Source organism: Dreissena polymorpha, chromosome 6 (assembly GCF_020536995.1).
Source record: "Dreissena polymorpha isolate Duluth1 chromosome 6, UMN_Dpol_1.0, whole genome shotgun sequence".
NCBI lineage: Eukaryota > Metazoa > Mollusca > Bivalvia > Myida > Dreissenidae > Dreissena > Dreissena polymorpha.
Window position 1 is genome coordinate 94,529,603 of NC_068360.1, and position 20,388 is coordinate 94,549,990.

Below are 20,388 nucleotides of genomic sequence, written 5' to 3' on the forward strand. Positions count from 1 at the left end.
AACATCTAGTTGGTCGTATTAATTTTTTTTTCAATAATTCGCGAATGGTGATTACATGCACATTAAACAATACTACAAATAATATAAAGATTTAATAAACAAATGTATTTTAAAAAGGCAAAAGGTGAAAACTAAATGAATTACAGAGCGGACACCATAATGAATGTGTTAAACGCACTATATGACCCCGTGACCTAGTTTTGACCCGGCTTGACCAATATTTGAACTTGACCTAGACATCATCTGGACACAACTTCTGACCAAATATGGTGAAAATCGGATGAAAACTACTTCAATTAGAGAGCGGAAACCATGCTAAATGCTTGAAATTCACAAAGTGACATCGTGACCTAGTTTTTGATCCGGCATGACCCATATTTGTTCTTGACCTAGATATTGTCTAGATACAACTTCTGACGAATTTTTGTGAAGATCGGATGACAACTATTTAAATTAGAGAGCGGACACTGCTGTGGAAGCCGCCTGACCGCCGCCCACCAAGGGTAATCTTATAATACGTCCCGTTATCAACGGGGGTATAAAAAGGGCAATAGAATGGGTGCATGCTTTTTTGGACTCGATAATATTCTACATGCTAGCATAACATGTTACATTACATAATTGTCACTATAGTGTTACTCTTTTGACATGGTCTGTTTCTGACCATAAGGTCAATTGTTTTACAAAAACTTAACATTACCACTGAACAAAATTTCTAAACCACATACTTCACCTTGATTCGACCTAGAGAAAATGTGTTTTCTTTTTTTATAATTCATTCGCAAAAGTCAATATCATGTAGCCCCCTGGGTGGGGTCGGCTCGTTAAGGTTAAACAAAATATTGCAGAAGACAAAAATAGGATGTTACAAAAAACCACTGTGTTCGTTGTTTCTGATGATAATATGTTTTAGGTATTTTGCTAGATAAGTCTAGATGAACCTTTTGACCACTAGAGCGAGGCAAGTTATTAACACAGGTACGTAATTAAAACCACTCTGCAGACTATTGTTCTACCAGGTTACATACAAGATAAACACCTTGTTGTTTCATATATGTTTGGCAAGGTAAGCCAAGAATAAAAAGTTAAGTAATTATTGAAGATTATTACGACGGAGGTTTAGAAATGGTTGATGTCTCTGCGTATTTTAACAGGTTAAAAATTATATGATTGAAAAGACTTATAACATAGTACATGCCATGAGTTTGTACTTTAAACTATACTTTTATTAGAAAAAAAGTTAACTTCAGAAAATACTATATTACTAAATACTAAGGACAGTCTTGTTTTTGTAGACCGATAATAACGCCGTAGAATCCCCGTAGATGCCGCTCACTTTTACTAGCAAATCTAAATTAAAAATAATATATTTAATTATATATTATTAAAATGAATTGTTTAATTCGGCAGTGAATTTGAAGTGTTGTATCTCAATAATGATCAAACCCTGATAGTCCGTTTAGATAAGGTGTAAACACAAGTCTTGAAACGTATTTAGAAGCACGTATCTGTGCTGAATTTCATTTATGAAGCAACACCTCGCAATAAGATAGCAGAGTGACATTAACATTAAACGAAGCTCAAAGATAAAATTGCAATGCCTTATCATGTTTGTCTTATTGCTGTTATCTAGTAGTAGTAGTAGTACTAGTAGTAGTAGTAGTAGTAGTAGTAGTAGTAGTAGTAGTAGTAGTAGTAGTAGTAGTAGTAGTAGTAGTAGTAGTAGTAGTAGTAGTAGTAGTAGTAGTAGTAGTAGTAGTAGTAGTAGTAGTAGTAGTAGTAGTAGTTGTAGTTGTAGTAGTAGTAGTAGTAGTAGTAGTCGTAGTAGTAGTAGTAGTAGTAGAAGTAGTAGTAGTAGTAGTAGTAGTAGTAGTAGTAGTAGTAGTAGTAGTAGTAGTAGTAGTAGTAGTAGTAGTAGTAGTAGTAGTAGTAGTAGTAGTAGAAGTAAAGCATTTTGTAATACAATTTGTTCTCAAAGACTCATCACCTTGGCCGTTTAATAAGGAGGAAGACATACACAGGTAGAAGCGTCCTGTATCTTATCATTATTGCCAGTCCTCTTATAGCACAAAATCGATGCAAACAGTTGTAGCACTTTCGGTCAACAGGTTTTCACTTAACATCAAGTAGATTCTCATCTGTAATTATAAACAACACTTGACGACTTGGTCACAACTGGATTCGAAAACTTGTCGAACTATTTGAGATGACAAGACTGGCACATGAATTTCATAAACTCTTGTGAAATTTGCTTGTGTACCGTGATACCTACTCGTGGTCACACTTCACAGTTAATTTGTTAATTTTCGTAAAGACTTAAGTAGGTCTGTGAATGATGCATTTCATCTGTTAATCAATCAGTTAATCAATTAATCCATATTGTATTAAGTGAGTGATTTAGTATGTAAATGCGTGATCGTGTAAGTAAGTAATTGAATGAGTGAGTGTTTTAGTGAGTAAGTAGGTGAGTAGGTGAGCGATTGAGTGAGTGAGTGAGTGAGTGAGTGAGTGAGTGAGTGAGTGATTGAGTGAGTGAGTAAGTGAGTGAGTGAGTGAGTAAGTGAGTAAGTGAGTAAGTGAGTGATACAGTGAGTGAGTGTGTGAGTGGCGAGTGAGTGAGTGAATGAGTAAGTGAGTGAGTGAATGAGTAAGTGGGTGAGTGAACTTTAATAATAAGAAAGCTGATTCTCGCAACTTTTTTGATTTAAGGGAAATGTATGTTGGTAAGCGTTAACTTGATTGAATTTTGAATGATTGACAGTGAGCTTCTAAAATGGGCTGGTGTGCCGAAATCAGCATTTAAAGTGTCTGAAGTCCTATACATTGTCATGTATATAAGAAAAAAATAGAAAAACGAATATTTTTTAATTTGATTTTGTGTAAAACAAATGGGCGATTTTGATTGTCTTTGGTGTCGCTCAACTGTTGCCTTGTTCTATGTTATTATTGCGCTTTGTACAGCTTTGTTTCGTTGCAAATCTTGTTACCAACCATATAGCATGGTAGAACGTTAATGCACAATTAAGGTAAATAATAAATTCAATAGAAATTTATTAACATTATAATGTTGTTTGTGAAACGTGTGTCAAGTTAAGTTGCATTTACTTTTTGATACTTCCTTACACTGTAGGTTGTTTGTGTAATATCAAAATGCTTTTCAAAGTTAACAAAAGCAAACTGTGATGCATGGTAACAAGCCTTTCATTGAATAAAACAAATTATTAAACCTTACATTATAAGTATTTATGCATGTTAGCTATCAGCGTTATTCATGAACGGAAAATAAATTGTTGAAGTGTTTTATTACGCAATTTAAATGGACAGTTTAAATGAATCATACGTAACAGTTAAAGGAGCAATAATAAACTTTACATAACAACTATTTAACAATACTTTATATTCATTGAAATCAAAGATTGCTATGTATATCACTGAAAGGACAGAAACGAACATGAAAGCAGATTTTCACATGTTTACATATTTCAAAACGTAACTAAATTTTCATGAAATGCGTAAAACAATATATATGCCCGAGCCGCAAGTTTATGTTACATTAATGCATGCACACACATTTCTTTGTATACTCTTCCCTGCAAGATGAACAATATTCCCACAATAAACGGGGAGCAAAAGTAACGAACATATCCAATTAGAGGAATAGTCATAATATAAAATATTATCAAGGCCATTCTTTACTGTTATGTTGTACACATTGTAAACAATAGCAAACAGTGCTCCCATAAAATTGCTATTTCATTTGATATAAATCAGAAAAGCAATATTTATTTATAGAAATAACTATAACATCAACAGTAAATATTACCTATACTTGTTTTATTTGATGAATAAGTACAGCTTAATAAAAACTTAAAATATGTGTTTCCGATAGCCACATTTATTCAATGTATGACATTCTCATAAATGAATGATACACATAAACTGTCGGCGTAATCATCTAGTGCATTGCAACTTTTGATAAAGGAGTCGTCCTACACATGAACAGAGAACGCTGATAGTCTTATCGTTCGAATGCGGTGTTTTGAGATTGTATAGCAGGTGAATTGATAATTAATGGCTGCACTGGGAAAACAGACGGATATATAATTGAGAAGGTATATCAAATAGTAATGTTTTGTAGTATTCGATTTACCTACATTTCAGAATATTAAACACGTAAATAAAATTATATATATATGTATATATATTAAAAAAATAGTAGAATTCATGTTTAATTACATGATAATATGAACGCTTCGAATACTTAATTGTTTTAGATGTAAAATCATCTGTACAAACGTCATTTAATTCCGTTTATATCTAAAAAGCATATATATTCGAAAATGTTAATATTATCGTTCAGTCAGCATGTTTTGTTTGTTATTGTAGAAACGAACGACCGGTTTCAAAATGGCAACCAACGAACAAGAGGCTCAACAGGAAGTTTCAAGTGACATGATAGGAGAATGTATAGTCATTAACTTGTGCCAACCATGTACGAGAAAGCGCACACCCAGTAAAGCAACAGTGTTTTGCAAAACATGTAACGAGCATCTTTGTGAACCTTGCAAAAAAAGTCATATAATTTATAAATCGGGAAAACATGATACGGTGATTATTGAGAATTTAAATTCGGCACCAGCTGTTGTAAAAATGAAGGGTATGGACAAATGCCTCGACCACGATAAAAATATTAAGTTTATCTGTGAAGACCACTCCAAGCTCTGTTGCAATACATGTATGTTCATACACAGGAAGTGCGACAACGTTAATGAACTGGCCAGTCTATCAAGCCAAGAAGGACTAGAGTTGCAAGATTTGAACAATACACTTCTAAAGCTGGAGACCGAGACTGGCTCAATCATAGCGGACTGTAAGCTATCAGAAGATGCATTAATTGAGACTATTGCACACATTCCAAAACAGCTTGATAAAATGAAGGATCGTATTATCGAGATATTTGATAAAGCAAAATCAAAGATGATTGCAGAGGCAGAGAACTTCAAAGCGGGGGAGATGAACCGATTAGGCGAAAGGACTAACGCTACTTTGAAAGTGAATGAAGACATCAATGAACTGCTACCGGTTAGTTCAGCTCTTGTCAAACATGGAACACCTGAACAAAAATATATCATCTCACACATTATGAAAGAGAAAATAAAATATATAGAAACCCATATCACCGAGCAACGAAACAAACATAGCACTTCAAATGTTGCCTTAATTTTTTCAAAACAGCTATCGTCACTTCTGAAAGAGGAAGAAGGAATTGTAAAACTGAACGCAGAGCGACACTTGACGTATACAGGTTTGTTTTCATTTGATACAATTTCGAAACCGTGCAGATCAAATAACACGGCACATGGTCTAACGTCTTAATTTTAATGTTAAAATATCATACTCCTATATATATAATCGTTATTTTTAAAAGTTTTTTAAAAAAGGCTTTTGCAAGAAAATCGGTCATTATTGTTTAGATCGGCTTCAAATAACATTAAATAATAACATATCTAAAGTGTAAAACAGTTTGTTATCTTGACTAGGAAGCACGTCTTTTATATTCCGATCGTGTTGAACGTTTATTATAGCAATAAATCAATATCTACCTGATAAAGGTGCCTAATATCATTATATGACGCCAATAAAATGGGTGTATTTCAGACAATGCTCGAAGGTATGTCGTGTTACTCGATCTTACCTATAAAGACATATTTTGAGGTAACATATAATCAGATGTAACTAAACAAACAATTTCATACCAATAAGTAACATATATAAGACACAAAAAGCAACACAAAAGTACCCATAACGTAATGATTAACAAGTCTAACATCATACTTTGTAATGTTCCGGCTTAACAATACAAGTTGCAGCGATTATATTCCATTATTTCTTTTAAAATGGTGACGAAAATTCATAATAGAGGTAAAGTAAACAGAAAAACATGATACTGCCATAAAGTTATGTTATATATCGGACTTAAACAGGTTCGGCACGTATACAACAGCTATTTAACGTGCCCCGCCGTTCTTTTATTTTAAGGTTTGTATGTTTTGTTAAATATATCAAGTTGCTTTATTTCATGACGAGCTCCACACCTTTAAAAGAAATATGTGGATACAATTTTTTAGACGAGGCTACTTAATTATTTGTAAAGAGCAATTCGTGTATACCTTTTATTTATCAGTCATAAGACAAATAAGCCAATGAGTAGCTTAATAGTGACCTTCTAAACTTTCAGTTTAAATATGATACTTCTAAATCGTGTTTTGTATAATTCAATTAAAATGCTTTCGAATGAATAATTGTCACTTATATTTAGAACGGCTTCAACTTGCAAATTATAACACCCCTTAAGAGTAAAAAGTTTAGTATGTTGACTTGGCAGCACGTATGTTTTATTCGGATTTTCTTGCAAATTATATAATACCACTACATTTATATCTGCCTGATATGAAGGGGCCTTTATATAGTTTGTTACATCACGTCAACATGGTGTATATGAGACAATGTTTGAAGGTATTCGATGTTACTAGAAAGTACCTTTAACGTCATATCATAAGGTAGAATAGAATCATTTTGAACAAAACAATCAATGCCATACTGATTTGTAACATATTTAAGACAAAAACAGCAATAATATAACACTTCGTAGCGATTATATTTAACTATTTCTTTAAAAATTGGGACGTGCATGCATGATAGGGATATGGTAAACAGAACACATGATACATCCCTAAAGTTATGGCACGAATATAACAATTGTTTGAAGAGCTCCACCGTTATTTGAATCTAAACCATACCAGATATATTACACAACATAGGGCAGTTACATGCAATTAAATATCATGATGCATATCTGTTTGTATTTTATTATACTCCATGCTATCTTTTTAATTATTTGTTCTTTGATCAAACAAGTCCGATGTAAATCCAATCTGAAGTTAACGAGAAAACAACCGTTTTAAATAAAGGTATTATTGCTCGTGTCAGATCCATATTGATTCAAATTTATTAGAAATAATTCATGAAGGGTTAAAATTGTATTATGAAAACCTTGCAAAACAGGTTGATGGACTGAGAGATCGTATTATTGAGATATTCAATAAGGCAAAACAATGATAATAATTGAAGAAGAGGATGATTTAAAAGCGGAGAAGACGAATCGCTGAGGCAAAATAAATAAATCTTCTTCGAAAGTAAATGAAGACATCAGTGAACTGCTACCGGTTAGTTCTGCTCTTGTCGAACGTGGAACAACTCAACAAAAATATATCATCGCAAAACTTATCGAGGAGAAAGTAAATGATTGTACTTTTACTTCATTAATTTTAATGTATGAAATCGTTAAACCCTTAACCCCCTTAGCCTGTGCTTTGTAATTCATTTAACGACTATTTTTACTTTTGACAAAAAGTTGTAGGTTGATGCCTACGCTACCTAGATAAAACCCACTGCTTTTAAATTATGTTACAGATAAATTACGATAACTGTTTTTTTGTCGCAATCACTTGAAATTTGTACAAAAACAGCTTCTTTGTTTAATGGTTAATTAATAATTAACTTTATTAGTTTCATTCAAAACATCGCATATATGAAGAAGTCTCGGGATACTATTCTTATGATTAACTTTCCTTCTTTCAGATGTTGTTAACACAAGTCAGCCGATAGTACCAGCATCATCTGATATTTACGCGAGAACAACCGATTCAAATAAAGGTAAACACATTACTGTTAGTCTCGGAAACGATAAATGTTAAATCAATTAAAAAATAAATCTTGAAAAAAGTTTACGGAAAAGTGCACTGTGTATTATAATTAGAAAATCTAGTGTTACATTATCGAATAGCACGCCTATTCTAATAAATTAGTGGCAAGATATAAAATATATCAAACGCATTTTGAAGGTTCTGTTGCCAAGTATTCATATGAATCATGGCGCTCCTCCTTTGAGTTCAATTATAGGTTACGGCTTGCTCAATAAGTAGAGCGCTCGATTACAAATAAAGTGTGAGGGGATCGATCATGACATTTGTTCTATGGTCATCTCTCTCAACCTCTGATTCAACTGGGGCGGTTGTCAGTTACTGACATAGGGATGTGCACTTTATACTGGTTTACCGGAATCGACATAAAATGATAACAAGGTGCAGAATCAACGGGATTTTCAGGGGTTTAAACACGGGCTGGACATGTTGTAATCACACCGTTAAAAACTATATTTTTGCAACTATCTCAAGTTATTGAAATACATTTGCAAAAATTTCTATACATGAAAGACAACTGTTCTTGCAGTTTGTGTCGATATAAGGTATATGACCTAATCTTTTAATACGTCTGAAATCGGTGACAGAATTTCATGTTGCGTGAAGCATAACCATGTAGTTCAACTCGAATTCTATGCACTAGTTGCAATTCTTAAGAAAAATTGTTTTAAACAGTTATTTGAAATAAAGCAACACTTACCGTCTTGTTAACATCTATTAAAGTTAAAGGGTTGAACCCCACAAAGTCACGTGATCATGCACCATGATAACTGTATGCCTTGATTTGACTAAAAGACTGCTGAAACAGGCCAAAAATCCAACTAAACAAGCAAACAAACGAACATAAGTTACGACAGTAGACTTTCATTTCTTTTAAACAACCATACGTGAGTTAAACACATTTGGTACTTTCGACCACTTATTGACAAGGTTGAGAACGCTAGAACACAATACACAGGAATTACGATGCGGCATTAATATGACGATTTCGCATCGTAATCTCGTGCCCTCGCTTCATGATGTGTGTATCCGTCTTTAAATTTCTTAAGGTCTCACATGCGACACCTAAAAATTAGGCTGAGTAATTGTAACGATCAATCATCATTGTAACGACCAATCATCGTAATTCTCCATTGTGTTTTCCAACCTTTGCATGACAATCGCGTGAATGCGAAAACAATTCGCGAGCTAGCGAGAATACGATGCGGGATCACGATACCACAATGCGGAATAAATGCGAGATATAACATGTACATCGCATCTCAAAAGTGATATTATTCTATAGCTTCAAGACAAGTGTTTCTTCTTTAAATGTTCTTCTAATAAATGGCACTACTATTGTTAGTTTAACTTTATGAATTGCATGGTAAAGTGTGTTGTTAATGTTTTTTAAGAATTGCTTACATGTTATTAATTAATAAGATTGTTTGTTAATATGTTACATTAGTCAGACACCATAATACACAGTGCCTGTAAAAATGAATACTTTACATCCGTAAAGACAAACAAACCACACGTATCATGAATCACTACAAATTTTCATAAGTTATATCATAGCATTACTTTTGGTCAAATACAGGTTTGTCATACTTTAATTATTTTAACACTATTTCACAATATTATAAACGCTGTGACACAAATCAAAGCGAGTAAGTGTCGAAAATGATAAAAATCGTTCTGCAGACTATAACAAAATGGAAATCGAATAACTCATTTAATGTAAACAAAGTAAACATTAAGTAAATCAAAGAATAATAAACAAAAAATGGAAACATCGATGCAAGACTGTTGAGAAGCTCGTTTTTCTGTCCACCCTCTGTCATCTGGCGTTATTACGCAATCCGGCAGCGTGTCCGCCTGCTTTATTCCAATAAGTAACATTTCATGACTTCGCACAATACAGCTGACAAAATATAAAACATGAAACGAAGTTTCGATATTTATAATAGCGTTGATATATTAAAAGTTATCATAAAATATTACATGATAAATTAAAAAAAAAATGTTTGTCTGAAACAATACTAAGCAATAATACATAATAAGAGTATCGAAGACCGAGTAAGCTTTTTTAAAAGTACACCTTTTAATACCCCGTTTCCTATATCTTAATTATTTTTTTTTGGAAATAATTAATAAAGTATTATCATAAAGGCGATATCAAAATCTCAAGTCTATAACTTTATGATTTAAACTTTAGTCTATTTAAAATTATATATGTGCCTTTCTGTAAACTTTATTATTTCGTTATCAAGTCTTCTAAATTTTTATGTTAAACACAAATCTATAGCCATAATAAACTGTGCGACTTTAACTTAACATGTTCCGGAGATACTAATTAGCGAAATTTTTTGTAATGTTTCAGACCGATGCACAAACAATTGAAAAAAACATAGTTACCTGCCTTTGCCTAAATTTTACTATTTTGTAATTTATATTTCTTATTTGAATATCCATTTAAAGGTTATACAACAAATCTATAGCCGCAAATAAAGTTTGTGATTTTAACTGAAATAGTTTCGGAAATATTATTTTGCGAACCTTTGATTTGAGGCCGAGTTTTAAACATAAAATACATATCTGCCTCTGCCTAAAACGTTATCATTTCATTAAAATACTTCTGATTTACGAATCATGTAAATGTAACATGCAATATTCGAATATCAATTAAGAGATTATATAGGAAGGTATAGCTGAAAATGAATGTAGCGATTTTAACTAAGCACTTCAAAAGACATTCGGTAAAGAAACTTTGCAAGATTTCAAGCCGCGGCAAACTATTGTTATTGAAAATTTCAAATATGACTTAAACTGTAACTGTGTTTATGTTTCTTAATCAAGTATCATTTTCAAATTTATATTAAAGATCTATTTATTATGATGAAAATAAACATATTTAATACACATTTGTGAATACACAGAGGCGCACACGCATTCTCTCCAGAGAGGACCATATCCCCATCCCGGATTAAGAGCGTTTACTGGTATGTCTGTGACACCACATGCCTACACACGTGTAGGTAAGGTTATCACGATAGACAGGAACCTATACAAACAAAATAGGTCAATGCGATATGGCAGTGATCTTTGATAAAAGAGACATTTTATAATATGTCCATCTATTTCGGAATAATTCCCCATTTTTAAATAAAACCAATATCTGGACATAATGAAGAAATGTCTTAAAAGCATAAGATATGCTGTGTTTTTACAATTTTAAGTTTCTATTTGTCCCCCAAAAAGCAACAACAGTGCGTCCTCCACGGTGTTTGGTTTGATAGTAAGTTATCTTTTAATTTCCTCGTATAAATGCTAAGTGTGCTTAAAATATTTAAGACTCTACATAGTATTGCATTAAATATCCATGATCATAAGTAATTTTGAAGATCCGACCAGACCCTCACTTTTAAAGAAGGAACATTTTAAATCATAAAATGTGCTTAAATTATATAAGAATCTACATAAAATTGCATTGAAATCATGATGATAAGTAATTTTTAAGACCAAATCAAACACGATTTTTTTCAAGAACTCGAGTTAATTTATGCAATATTACGTATCCTCGAACATTTCATCAATTGTATGTTATGTCCAGGCCTCATAGGCTGTTGTTGGTAGAGTTCCATCTTGTTGTGTTACTTAATGGCTGTGTCGCTCTGTTTGACAGTGTGTCCCTTTCGATTGATAAAATACGACATGCCATAATGAAGTGTGCTCCTTATAGAGAAGCAGAAGTGTGTTTGTTTTCGTATTTCCAATTTGATTCGCTCACGAGTTTGTGGAAGTGTGATACACCAGGGAGGTCTTGATAATACTTTATGTGCTTTTATTTGTTGTATTACCCTGAGAATGTAACAAAAAAGTTTGCTGAAAACAGTTTGTCACCTACTATCATTATATTTTAATTCATGTTCTTAACCGTGCTTTAAATTGCCATATCAATAACCAATCTATAATATCAAGACAAAAAGGCAGAATTTGGATTTGAAAACCTTTTTCAAAAGATGTCTATATATAATACACGCAAACATTCGTTTGAATGCTCATGACATTTACACGGATAAAATAGAAATCAGTTGACTGAGCGATGATTTTTCGTTTAGCGCATTACTATTTTCATGTTCATCCGGGTAGTCACTAGACATACCGAGCTGATATTTTGCACATCTTAATAACAATGATGCTACTACGTTGTAATTTTTTAAACTTAATAACATACAGTTTATTCATATTCCGACCCTATGGTCAATAATTGTTCCATATGAATCCAGTATGTTTTTTCCCCCCTCAAAATAAGCTAATATGTGGCCCGTATGTGCATCTTTCTTCGGTAAGACATATGCGTTTAAAAAATTAGAAAGCATTCATGATATGGTTAATCGCTTCATATACAAAATGTGTGCGTCTTTTGTCATAAACGACCTTTGTAATATAATGCTCAATACATCATGAAACTACACCTCGTGAATAAAGTCGTGATGTAATTGTAATTTACTAGCGAACAAATGCGAACTCGCCATTATTAAGATCGTGGTATCACCTTGTTCCCTCGTTATCTCGCAGTCTAAGGAATTTAGCGCAATGTGTTTTCGCTATAGCTCTAGCGATAAAACGGATTCGAAAAAACAACCGTACACATGTGAGAATATAACCATTATCACGATATTGATATCGTATCGTATATTTCGTATGTGCACTCGTTGAAATTCTACTGGCTAAAACACTATGCTAGAATACACAATTATATGGCTAAATGATGGCATGCATCTACATTTTTTGACCTGGCTTCTTGTTTTTTTGCAACATCGCATTGTGATGTCAGTACTTTGTATATTATTTAGTTTTTAGCAATACAGAAATCGAAAGTACGACACATTGACAATATCTAACGGGACACGGTAACATCCTTTTGGACTATTTTATATTCAAAAGAAGGATGCACAAAAGGCAAATATATGTACGATTCAGTATAAAAATTTTAGTCATCACTCATCATAAGAAGACATTTATTATGTTTATCCCACGAACGCAAATGTAATAGGTGAGTCGTGATAGAAATCGCAAGGCCCAGTTTCAGGACGGAACTTGTGTATAAGTTATTTCTTCGAAGATGTTTTTCATCAATTTTGGATGATTATAGTTTGGAATTTCTTTCTAAGGAGTTTCATAAAGGCACCTACGTCATCATTCAGTTTTAAGAAAATATTACAAATGTTTTAATGTTGGGTCGTGACGAACTGGATATGTTATCGCGAAGTTTTCATTTCCTTTAAATATTTGATGATAGGGCTTGTACAATATGTTTCCATTCAAATTTAGATCCATCGACTCATCCCAGCAGTAAGTGAGGAGTGATACATTCAGTGCTGCAAGACAATGAAGCACTCAACATACAAACACTCTTTAGTTTTTTAGGCATAAAGCACATGTATACATGTACAATTTAGTTTTTTCATTATTATATATGTGTATACTTGATTTCACAGTGAACAAATAAATTATAATTTTCAAGTTAAATTTAGCATAAAGTGGGTGTTCAGTTAAACTACTGGCAAGATAAACCAGCGCAATATGTTGTACAATTGTAAAACAAAGTGACAAATAGGTATAGGAACATAAGCTTCAGTTTACTTGAAATATTTTTATGTCAGAAAAGTTAAAGTCAAAGTTAGAAAATAAAAAAAACACTATAAAATTTAAGTTTTGACAGCCAGTACTAAATGACAAAGTACTAGTAATATAACACTCTTCCAAACGTGTTCGTGTAGAAAGTTTCAACAAAACCAACATGTATAAACTTTACTAACCAATATTGGTTATGCAAGCCAAAAGTATGGTGCACGTTCAAGTGTAACACATTTTCTTTCTATCTAAGAGAATGCAAATAGTTGGTTTATTCTCATATACATCGCCTTGTTCTTAAATATACCTTTCATGGCTATAGACCGTCTGAAAACCACCAAACATGTGTTACTGGTGGTGACGTCATTTTTACACAACGCGCATGACACGTAAACTCGTCCATTGATATTACGGATAGTAGCTTGACCACTTGGCGCTTAACCTCGAAGTTGACATTTAATATCGTGTTATTTTGGTAATATTTCGTTAAGTTTTATTTAAAGCGTTTGTTGACATTAGTTTGTTTGCATAACAAAGGTTATTAGACATGCTTGTTGGTTTTCGATTTATTTTATCTTCCTTCTCTTAAAATTTGGAATCATTAATAGAATTACCATTTTATAAGTTTGATTATTAAATATTTTATCACCTAAGCTGGTTTTATTGGTAATTCAATTTAACAGTACCGCCCCTTTAATATTTTTATTTTTATGTTACAGTACTGCCCCTGGATTTTGTTTACGTCATCGTGTCTTCGCTTATCAATTACGTCATACGATACTCTTTCTTCTGTACATTGATTTTTGTGACGTCATCGCTTTTATATCTCTTTATACCACATACTTAAACTGTTTTAATCTGCATAGATAATTGGGTTTAAAGCGTTCAATTTCAATTATATTTTCTCTCTGACAGGCGTTTCTTGTTTGATTTATTTTTTAGCAGTCACATAAACAACCAAGCTATGTAATATGGATCTTTAACACCCATTATTGCTTCTTATTCCATTATTTGCGCGATGATGATATGAAATATTAACTTCATGACGCTATATTCTTAAATATTTTTCTATAAAGAAGAAATGTTATTGACACTTGTTGGTAGTTTCATTTCATCGTTCCTCAAAAAGTTGTAACTCTGTTGCTCTGGTATCTTTCATTTCATCCAGTAATTAAATAGTAATTAAATTGAATGCGTTTTAATTTCTTTTTATTATTGTTTAATTTGAGTTACAATGCTATGAGGTTAAATTTTATGTACACTTAAATGTATATGAATATTGCTGGGACAAGTGTGAGTTGAGCGCTCTAAAACCGGTTTAAACCCCAAATGCTTTGCACTGACCGTTTGAAGGCGGTGACCCCAACTTTATTCTTATATGTATTTATGTTGTTTTGTATTGTGCTGTTTTGTACTGTTTGGGCAATCGGTCACTTGCCTTAAATTAACGGCCAATTAATTGTTTATAATAAGAATTCAATATACTGCTCCAGCAGCTGGAGTTTCACGTCTTTATATGGTTAGGTGTGTTGATTTCGGATGCATGGAGCGTCCGGACAAAACTTTAAAAAACACGCCCTGGATTTCTTAAATTAAAATGCTTTTTACAATTTCTGAAATTGCGAGACAATGTCTGTTTGTATTAACTGTATGACTAGAAACACGGAAACGCATTATTGTTATTCCTTTTTATAGATCACATAGATCTACGGACTATTTAAAATGCCACTTTTCAGTAACATGTTCCCATTAACAGTTTGATAACAAAAATACGTATTTTGAACCCTTCGCTAATCATTAAGAAATCATATGTAATCAGCACAGCAGCTATAAGTTCCTTTCAATTTATATATAACACAAGTTATGATCTGTGTCACCATACAAATTAAAAGTGTAAAAAAATATTATGTGTGTTTAGCGATTGTTTTTCCTCAAACTAAAATAATAGAAAATAAACAAATGACTATGTAAACTTGGTTATACGGATATTAAACCTAAATAATCTACTGGTTTCTACACGGAGTAAATACAGACAATTGTTTAAACTGCTATTAGAATAATATTTATAAAACTAATAGTGTTTGTTAACACTATTTGGTATGTTCTATTGAAATATCACACAATTAAATATATTATGCTACATGTAATATAAAGGTTCTGTGCATGGTTTATTCTTATTGGTATTTATTGTATAAACACTTAACAGCTTTGCATTTTTTAGTATTGATAATTATCAGGATTAAAGTAAAGGTCACAAAGAGAATGATTGCTGTCTTTTTTCTAAACTTTTGCAAAATCCAGCAAAAGCGAATCTCAAGTTGACACAAGTTTTCAGCGCTGTTTTTTATATTTCAGATGGTGTTATATAGTTTATTGTTATTTGAGTGTTGTCATGTGTTGCCATGTGTCTCATCGGAGGATATATCTCAAATTGATTATGGTAGTCGTCAGAGTGTGGTATCAGATAATATGTAAGACCTCCCCAATTCAAATCAACTTTGTATTATAACAATTGATCGCTATCAGACTAGGGCTTAACACAAGGGTGCAGGACCCTGTCTCATCAAGGTCCTACCCTGTCTCTCTTATCTCTACACATGCCCATAGTTTGATTTCATTTCATTATTATAAAGGAAGTTGTATTTGAAGTTTTTATAAATTCCTTCATAATTCAATCAGGTATCCATTTTGTGTCGATGAACAGTACAACGTAGTCATATTCAACGCGATCGTACGGTAGAATTACAATAAATGAACTAAAAATAGATAGTTTCTTTAGTTTCCGGCATGTGTAATACAAAATATATTTACCAATCCCTATTCACAACACGATTGGCATCTTAAGAATTGGCAATAATTCCTCGCTGTCCGATTCAGATTAAGAAAAATCGGAATGACGATCACTGAGTCTTATACAACAGTAGCATGCGATAATAATTCGAATGTTGAAACGCGGTACAAGAAGGTATTTAATCTATCCGATTAATTAAAACATGCCCATCATAAATGTTCTTGGTGCGTGCTATCTCGGACCTTGAGGCAGATAAGTTACGTTGAACCTCTGGTGATTTCCGGGATAGGTTTTTTCAGTTTGCAGCTGACGAGATAACATAGAATAAATATAACACATGTTCTTTGATAAGCCGTGTAAGTAAGGAATCGTGAGGATCAACTATGTCTATGTTTTGAAAAGCGGTGTATACCCTCGAGAATTACTGCAATTCCCGCCAATGAAAGGGCTCCCAAGGAACTAGAATTCAAGCGAAAGGTTCTTTACAAATTTCACTCGAGAAAGATTCCATCGAATAATCCGCTTGGCAGCAAGAAGTATTCGACATAAGCGGGACAAAACTTATATTCTGGGAGAGAAGATAAAGATACCGGTTGTGCGCTGCATAAATTATTCCCGTATATTCAAGATGACACTCCTGGTCGCAATAGAACTTACCATGCAGTGATACTACTACTTTCAAATGCACGGAAAAAAGAAGGAAAATGCCACCTCAGGGCGCACATGAACAAATCAAGCGCGTGCCACTTTCGGACGCTCTGTAACAAACCTGGCGGATGGCACTTATGGGCGCCCTAGCAAATCAGACTTGGTTAACGTGACGTCTTTGAGAGTGTAGGTAAACAAGACAGTTGTAATGTCCGAATGAGGCGAGAAACTGGTAGACTTTGGAACCACCAAATTTACGGACAGTATCATCATCATCATCATCATCATCATCATCTCATCATCATCATCATCATCATCACCATCATCATCATCATCATCATCATCATCATCATCATCATCATCATCATCATCATCATCATCATCATCATCATCATCATCATCATCATCATCATCATCATCATCATCATCATCATCATCATCATCATCTTCATCATCATCATCATCATCATTATCATCATCATCATCATCATCATTATCATCATCACAATCATAATCATCACAATCATCTTTTCAAGAACCTGTGTGTGCGAGTATCAAAGGTGATGAAAACTAATATTTTATTCATTTAAAAGAAGTAAACTTATTTGGAAAGATCAGCAGCAACGCTCAAAATAATGTGTGCATATAGCTTTACAAGTTTCTTGGAATTTCCGAAACTGCGTTAACAATATGTTGCATATATTTTTTTATGACTTTACCACACGTATTAACCTGCTAAGTGTATACAAAGCAAGTTTCGGGTCGTGAAAGAATTTAAAAAAAACAACATATTTGCACTGTGGAAACATAGTAAATATACAAAGTGTTAAATTGGTTAGACAATAAATATATGTAACTGTACATTAGTAAGATGATTATTCCGAAAAAAAAACTAACTGATGAAAACCCAGTAAGCTATTACGGTATACATGTCTTATGTTGAGGACAAACTCTTCAAATTGCATGAAATAAGAAGTTTACAATCATTTATGGCATTTTACCGATTTATTCGCAAACATACAAGGAACGAGTGGTTTAAGTAAACACTTACATCGTTGAAGTACTATCGAAACACGCTACACACCTAAACAATATTTACATTACAAGTATCAATAAACCAAAAATTACAGCGCACAAGACATTTACAAGAGCACATGAAGCACTGATCAAATACACAACAGATATTTGGCTATATTTCAGAATCTTATTTTAAGCGGATAGTTAAACAATATTGTTCCGGTAATCTGTTAACATGCTCGACTTCATTTTAAATTATTGTTCCCTTAAGTATTATTGTCATGTGTAAATATAAATATTCAGTACATACGGGTAGTAAGAGTTACATGTATGGCATGTATGACTCGATCTTGATATAACTTTGTCAGACTACGTTTCTATACATTAGATAGTTAAAATCTGAGTAAAGTGCAACCAAAAATTAGGTCCGGGATCACGTCTTAAAAAACACATTTTGTTTTTTAAGGATATTAATAAATTTAATATAAGTAATTTATCACTTTTAATAACTAATGCGATTTTAAGTGCATCTTACTTTAGGTTGTGTCATTTGTTTTTGCCGGTTTTGACTGTCAGCAATTTTGTATCAGACTGGTTTAACACTTTTAGGCCTGCTTTTACTACAGCAGGTATTGCCATTAACCATTTTCTAATATTGGGGAGGTAACCACTGTAAAGGGTTTAACATTCATGTACTCCCGATCAGTTGTAGGCCAAATTTAATAAAACCGGAAAGGACACGTGTCTACGAAAGTGTCCGAAGTTCGAAAAGGCTTTTCAATTCTATCATATATGTCGCCTAAACGTGGGTTGTCTAAACGTGGGTATTATTGAGCGTATCTTTACATAAGAAATTTGTATGACCTTAAATAATCAAACACGTTTGTTAACAAAATGTACGTCTTAGAAAATTACTTATCATAAATTTAAAAATATTATCGTATACTGCCGTTGTCAAATGACTGGCAATAAATGTATCTGCATAATGTATTGGCAATATATTGATCAAATCAGCTTTGATAACTTTATACAATTAATACATTAACATCGTTGTTTTTGTATTTTGTATGTCAGCCAGTACGATTGTTGTTTAACGGCATTGAACAGAGGAAGGAAAAGTCATTCTTGCATTAATATAAAACATGATGATGTGTGCATACGCTTAAATTGGACCTCCAACTAACGGTGAAGAGCTTATTAATAAAAATCTGCAACGAATATAGTATGAGTGATTTTGCTTGATATTAAGTTTGCTTTGATAGCCTTTGGCTTCCACCAACGACATTAGACAAAATACACTGTATCGCATATTTCATCTTTCAAAAATGTATTTAATATTCATGTGGGTGGTTTTCTCTGGGTCCAAATGATCGGGCTCGTAGTTATTTGTCCATGGGATTAATCAAGGGGAAGTAAAATCTAGAGTTAGTTTGTCCGTAAAATCTTATCAGGCGGGTTAAAATATTGCCCAATGAAATTTGTCCGGATACTGACTAGTATGGTTTGCGTGTGTTGTGTGTAACTTGTGTTATTGATCATTCAGCGAAATGATCGTTGTTACTTTTACTGATGTTACACTTTGTGATGCAATTTTTCAAACAGCATTATACAATATAATAATATGCGTGATAAACACTGCCGCATGGTTTCGCCCAGGTCATCATTAGCTGCTCCTCGTTCCGCGTTCGACGAGCCTCCTGACCAGTTTCAAAAATTCATTATAAGTAGAGTTAAACAATATACGATGTTTGCAATTTCGAATGTGTTTTCTTTTTGTGTTTTCGAAAAAATAGGCTTTAAACAAATAAATCAGTATTCGATATTTAGTTTATTATTATCAGTAAATTGTACAGTTGCTATGTTCTGTCTTGGCGGCGAAATGACCGGTCGATGTTATGCTTGTTGCTGTTTCCCTTTATTTATTTGATACTTTGGGTCATCGATCGTACCGAGCTTTTTATAGGACACATTCAGATGCATTTATGTTTACGAAAATAAACCGAAATAAATTACGTAGTGTAAAGAGGATACCCGCGGCGACGGGTTAACAACACTCGTATCAGAGGAAAACGAGCAATGGATATAACAATGACGTTAGCGATTGTGCGTGGTTGTTTGACTTCGTTAAAAACAATCTGAAAAAACTGTTTTGCTTAACATATCGTGTCCTCTCTATTTACATGTCTTTCACATTGAATAATTGGTACCTAGGTGATTTAATTAACCGATGTAATTGAAATACCCCATGTGTATTTATTCATTTTAATCGGAATTCACATTCTACGATTTTGAACAAATTGCCTCTGTAAGAGAACGATCAATTTAAAAACAAACAAAACAAATCAACCTGGAAAATGTATATTGATGTGAAATGATGTTGGACCCCAGTGTCAATCAACCTAATGTATTGTAAGCTATTTTATGAATTGTTTATAGTCTTACCTTAATTTCCAGCTGCGTAATTGACTGTTCTCCTCCTAAACTGTTGTCTAGTCTAGCCTGGCCACATAATAATTATTGCTGATCAATTAAATACTTAACGGCCAGTCA

General features: G+C 33.0%; 1 protein-coding gene across 2 annotated transcripts in view; it reads left to right on the forward strand.

The window, feature by feature from the left end:
- The first annotated feature begins 3,973 nt into the window (after positions 1-3,973).
- LOC127835420 (uncharacterized) overlaps positions 3,974-20,388 on the forward strand; it is a 50,929-nt gene continuing 34,514 nt past the window's right edge. For both annotated transcript variants that reach the window (XM_052361844.1, XM_052361846.1), the window contains exons 1-3: positions 3,974-4,112; positions 4,387-5,305; positions 7,642-7,716. In XM_052361844.1, coding sequence (XP_052217804.1) covers positions 4,408-5,305; positions 7,642-7,716 — 973 coding nt within the window. In that variant the 5' untranslated portion in view covers positions 3,974-4,112; positions 4,387-4,407. The remainder of the gene's footprint in view (positions 4,113-4,386; positions 5,306-7,641; positions 7,717-20,388) is intronic.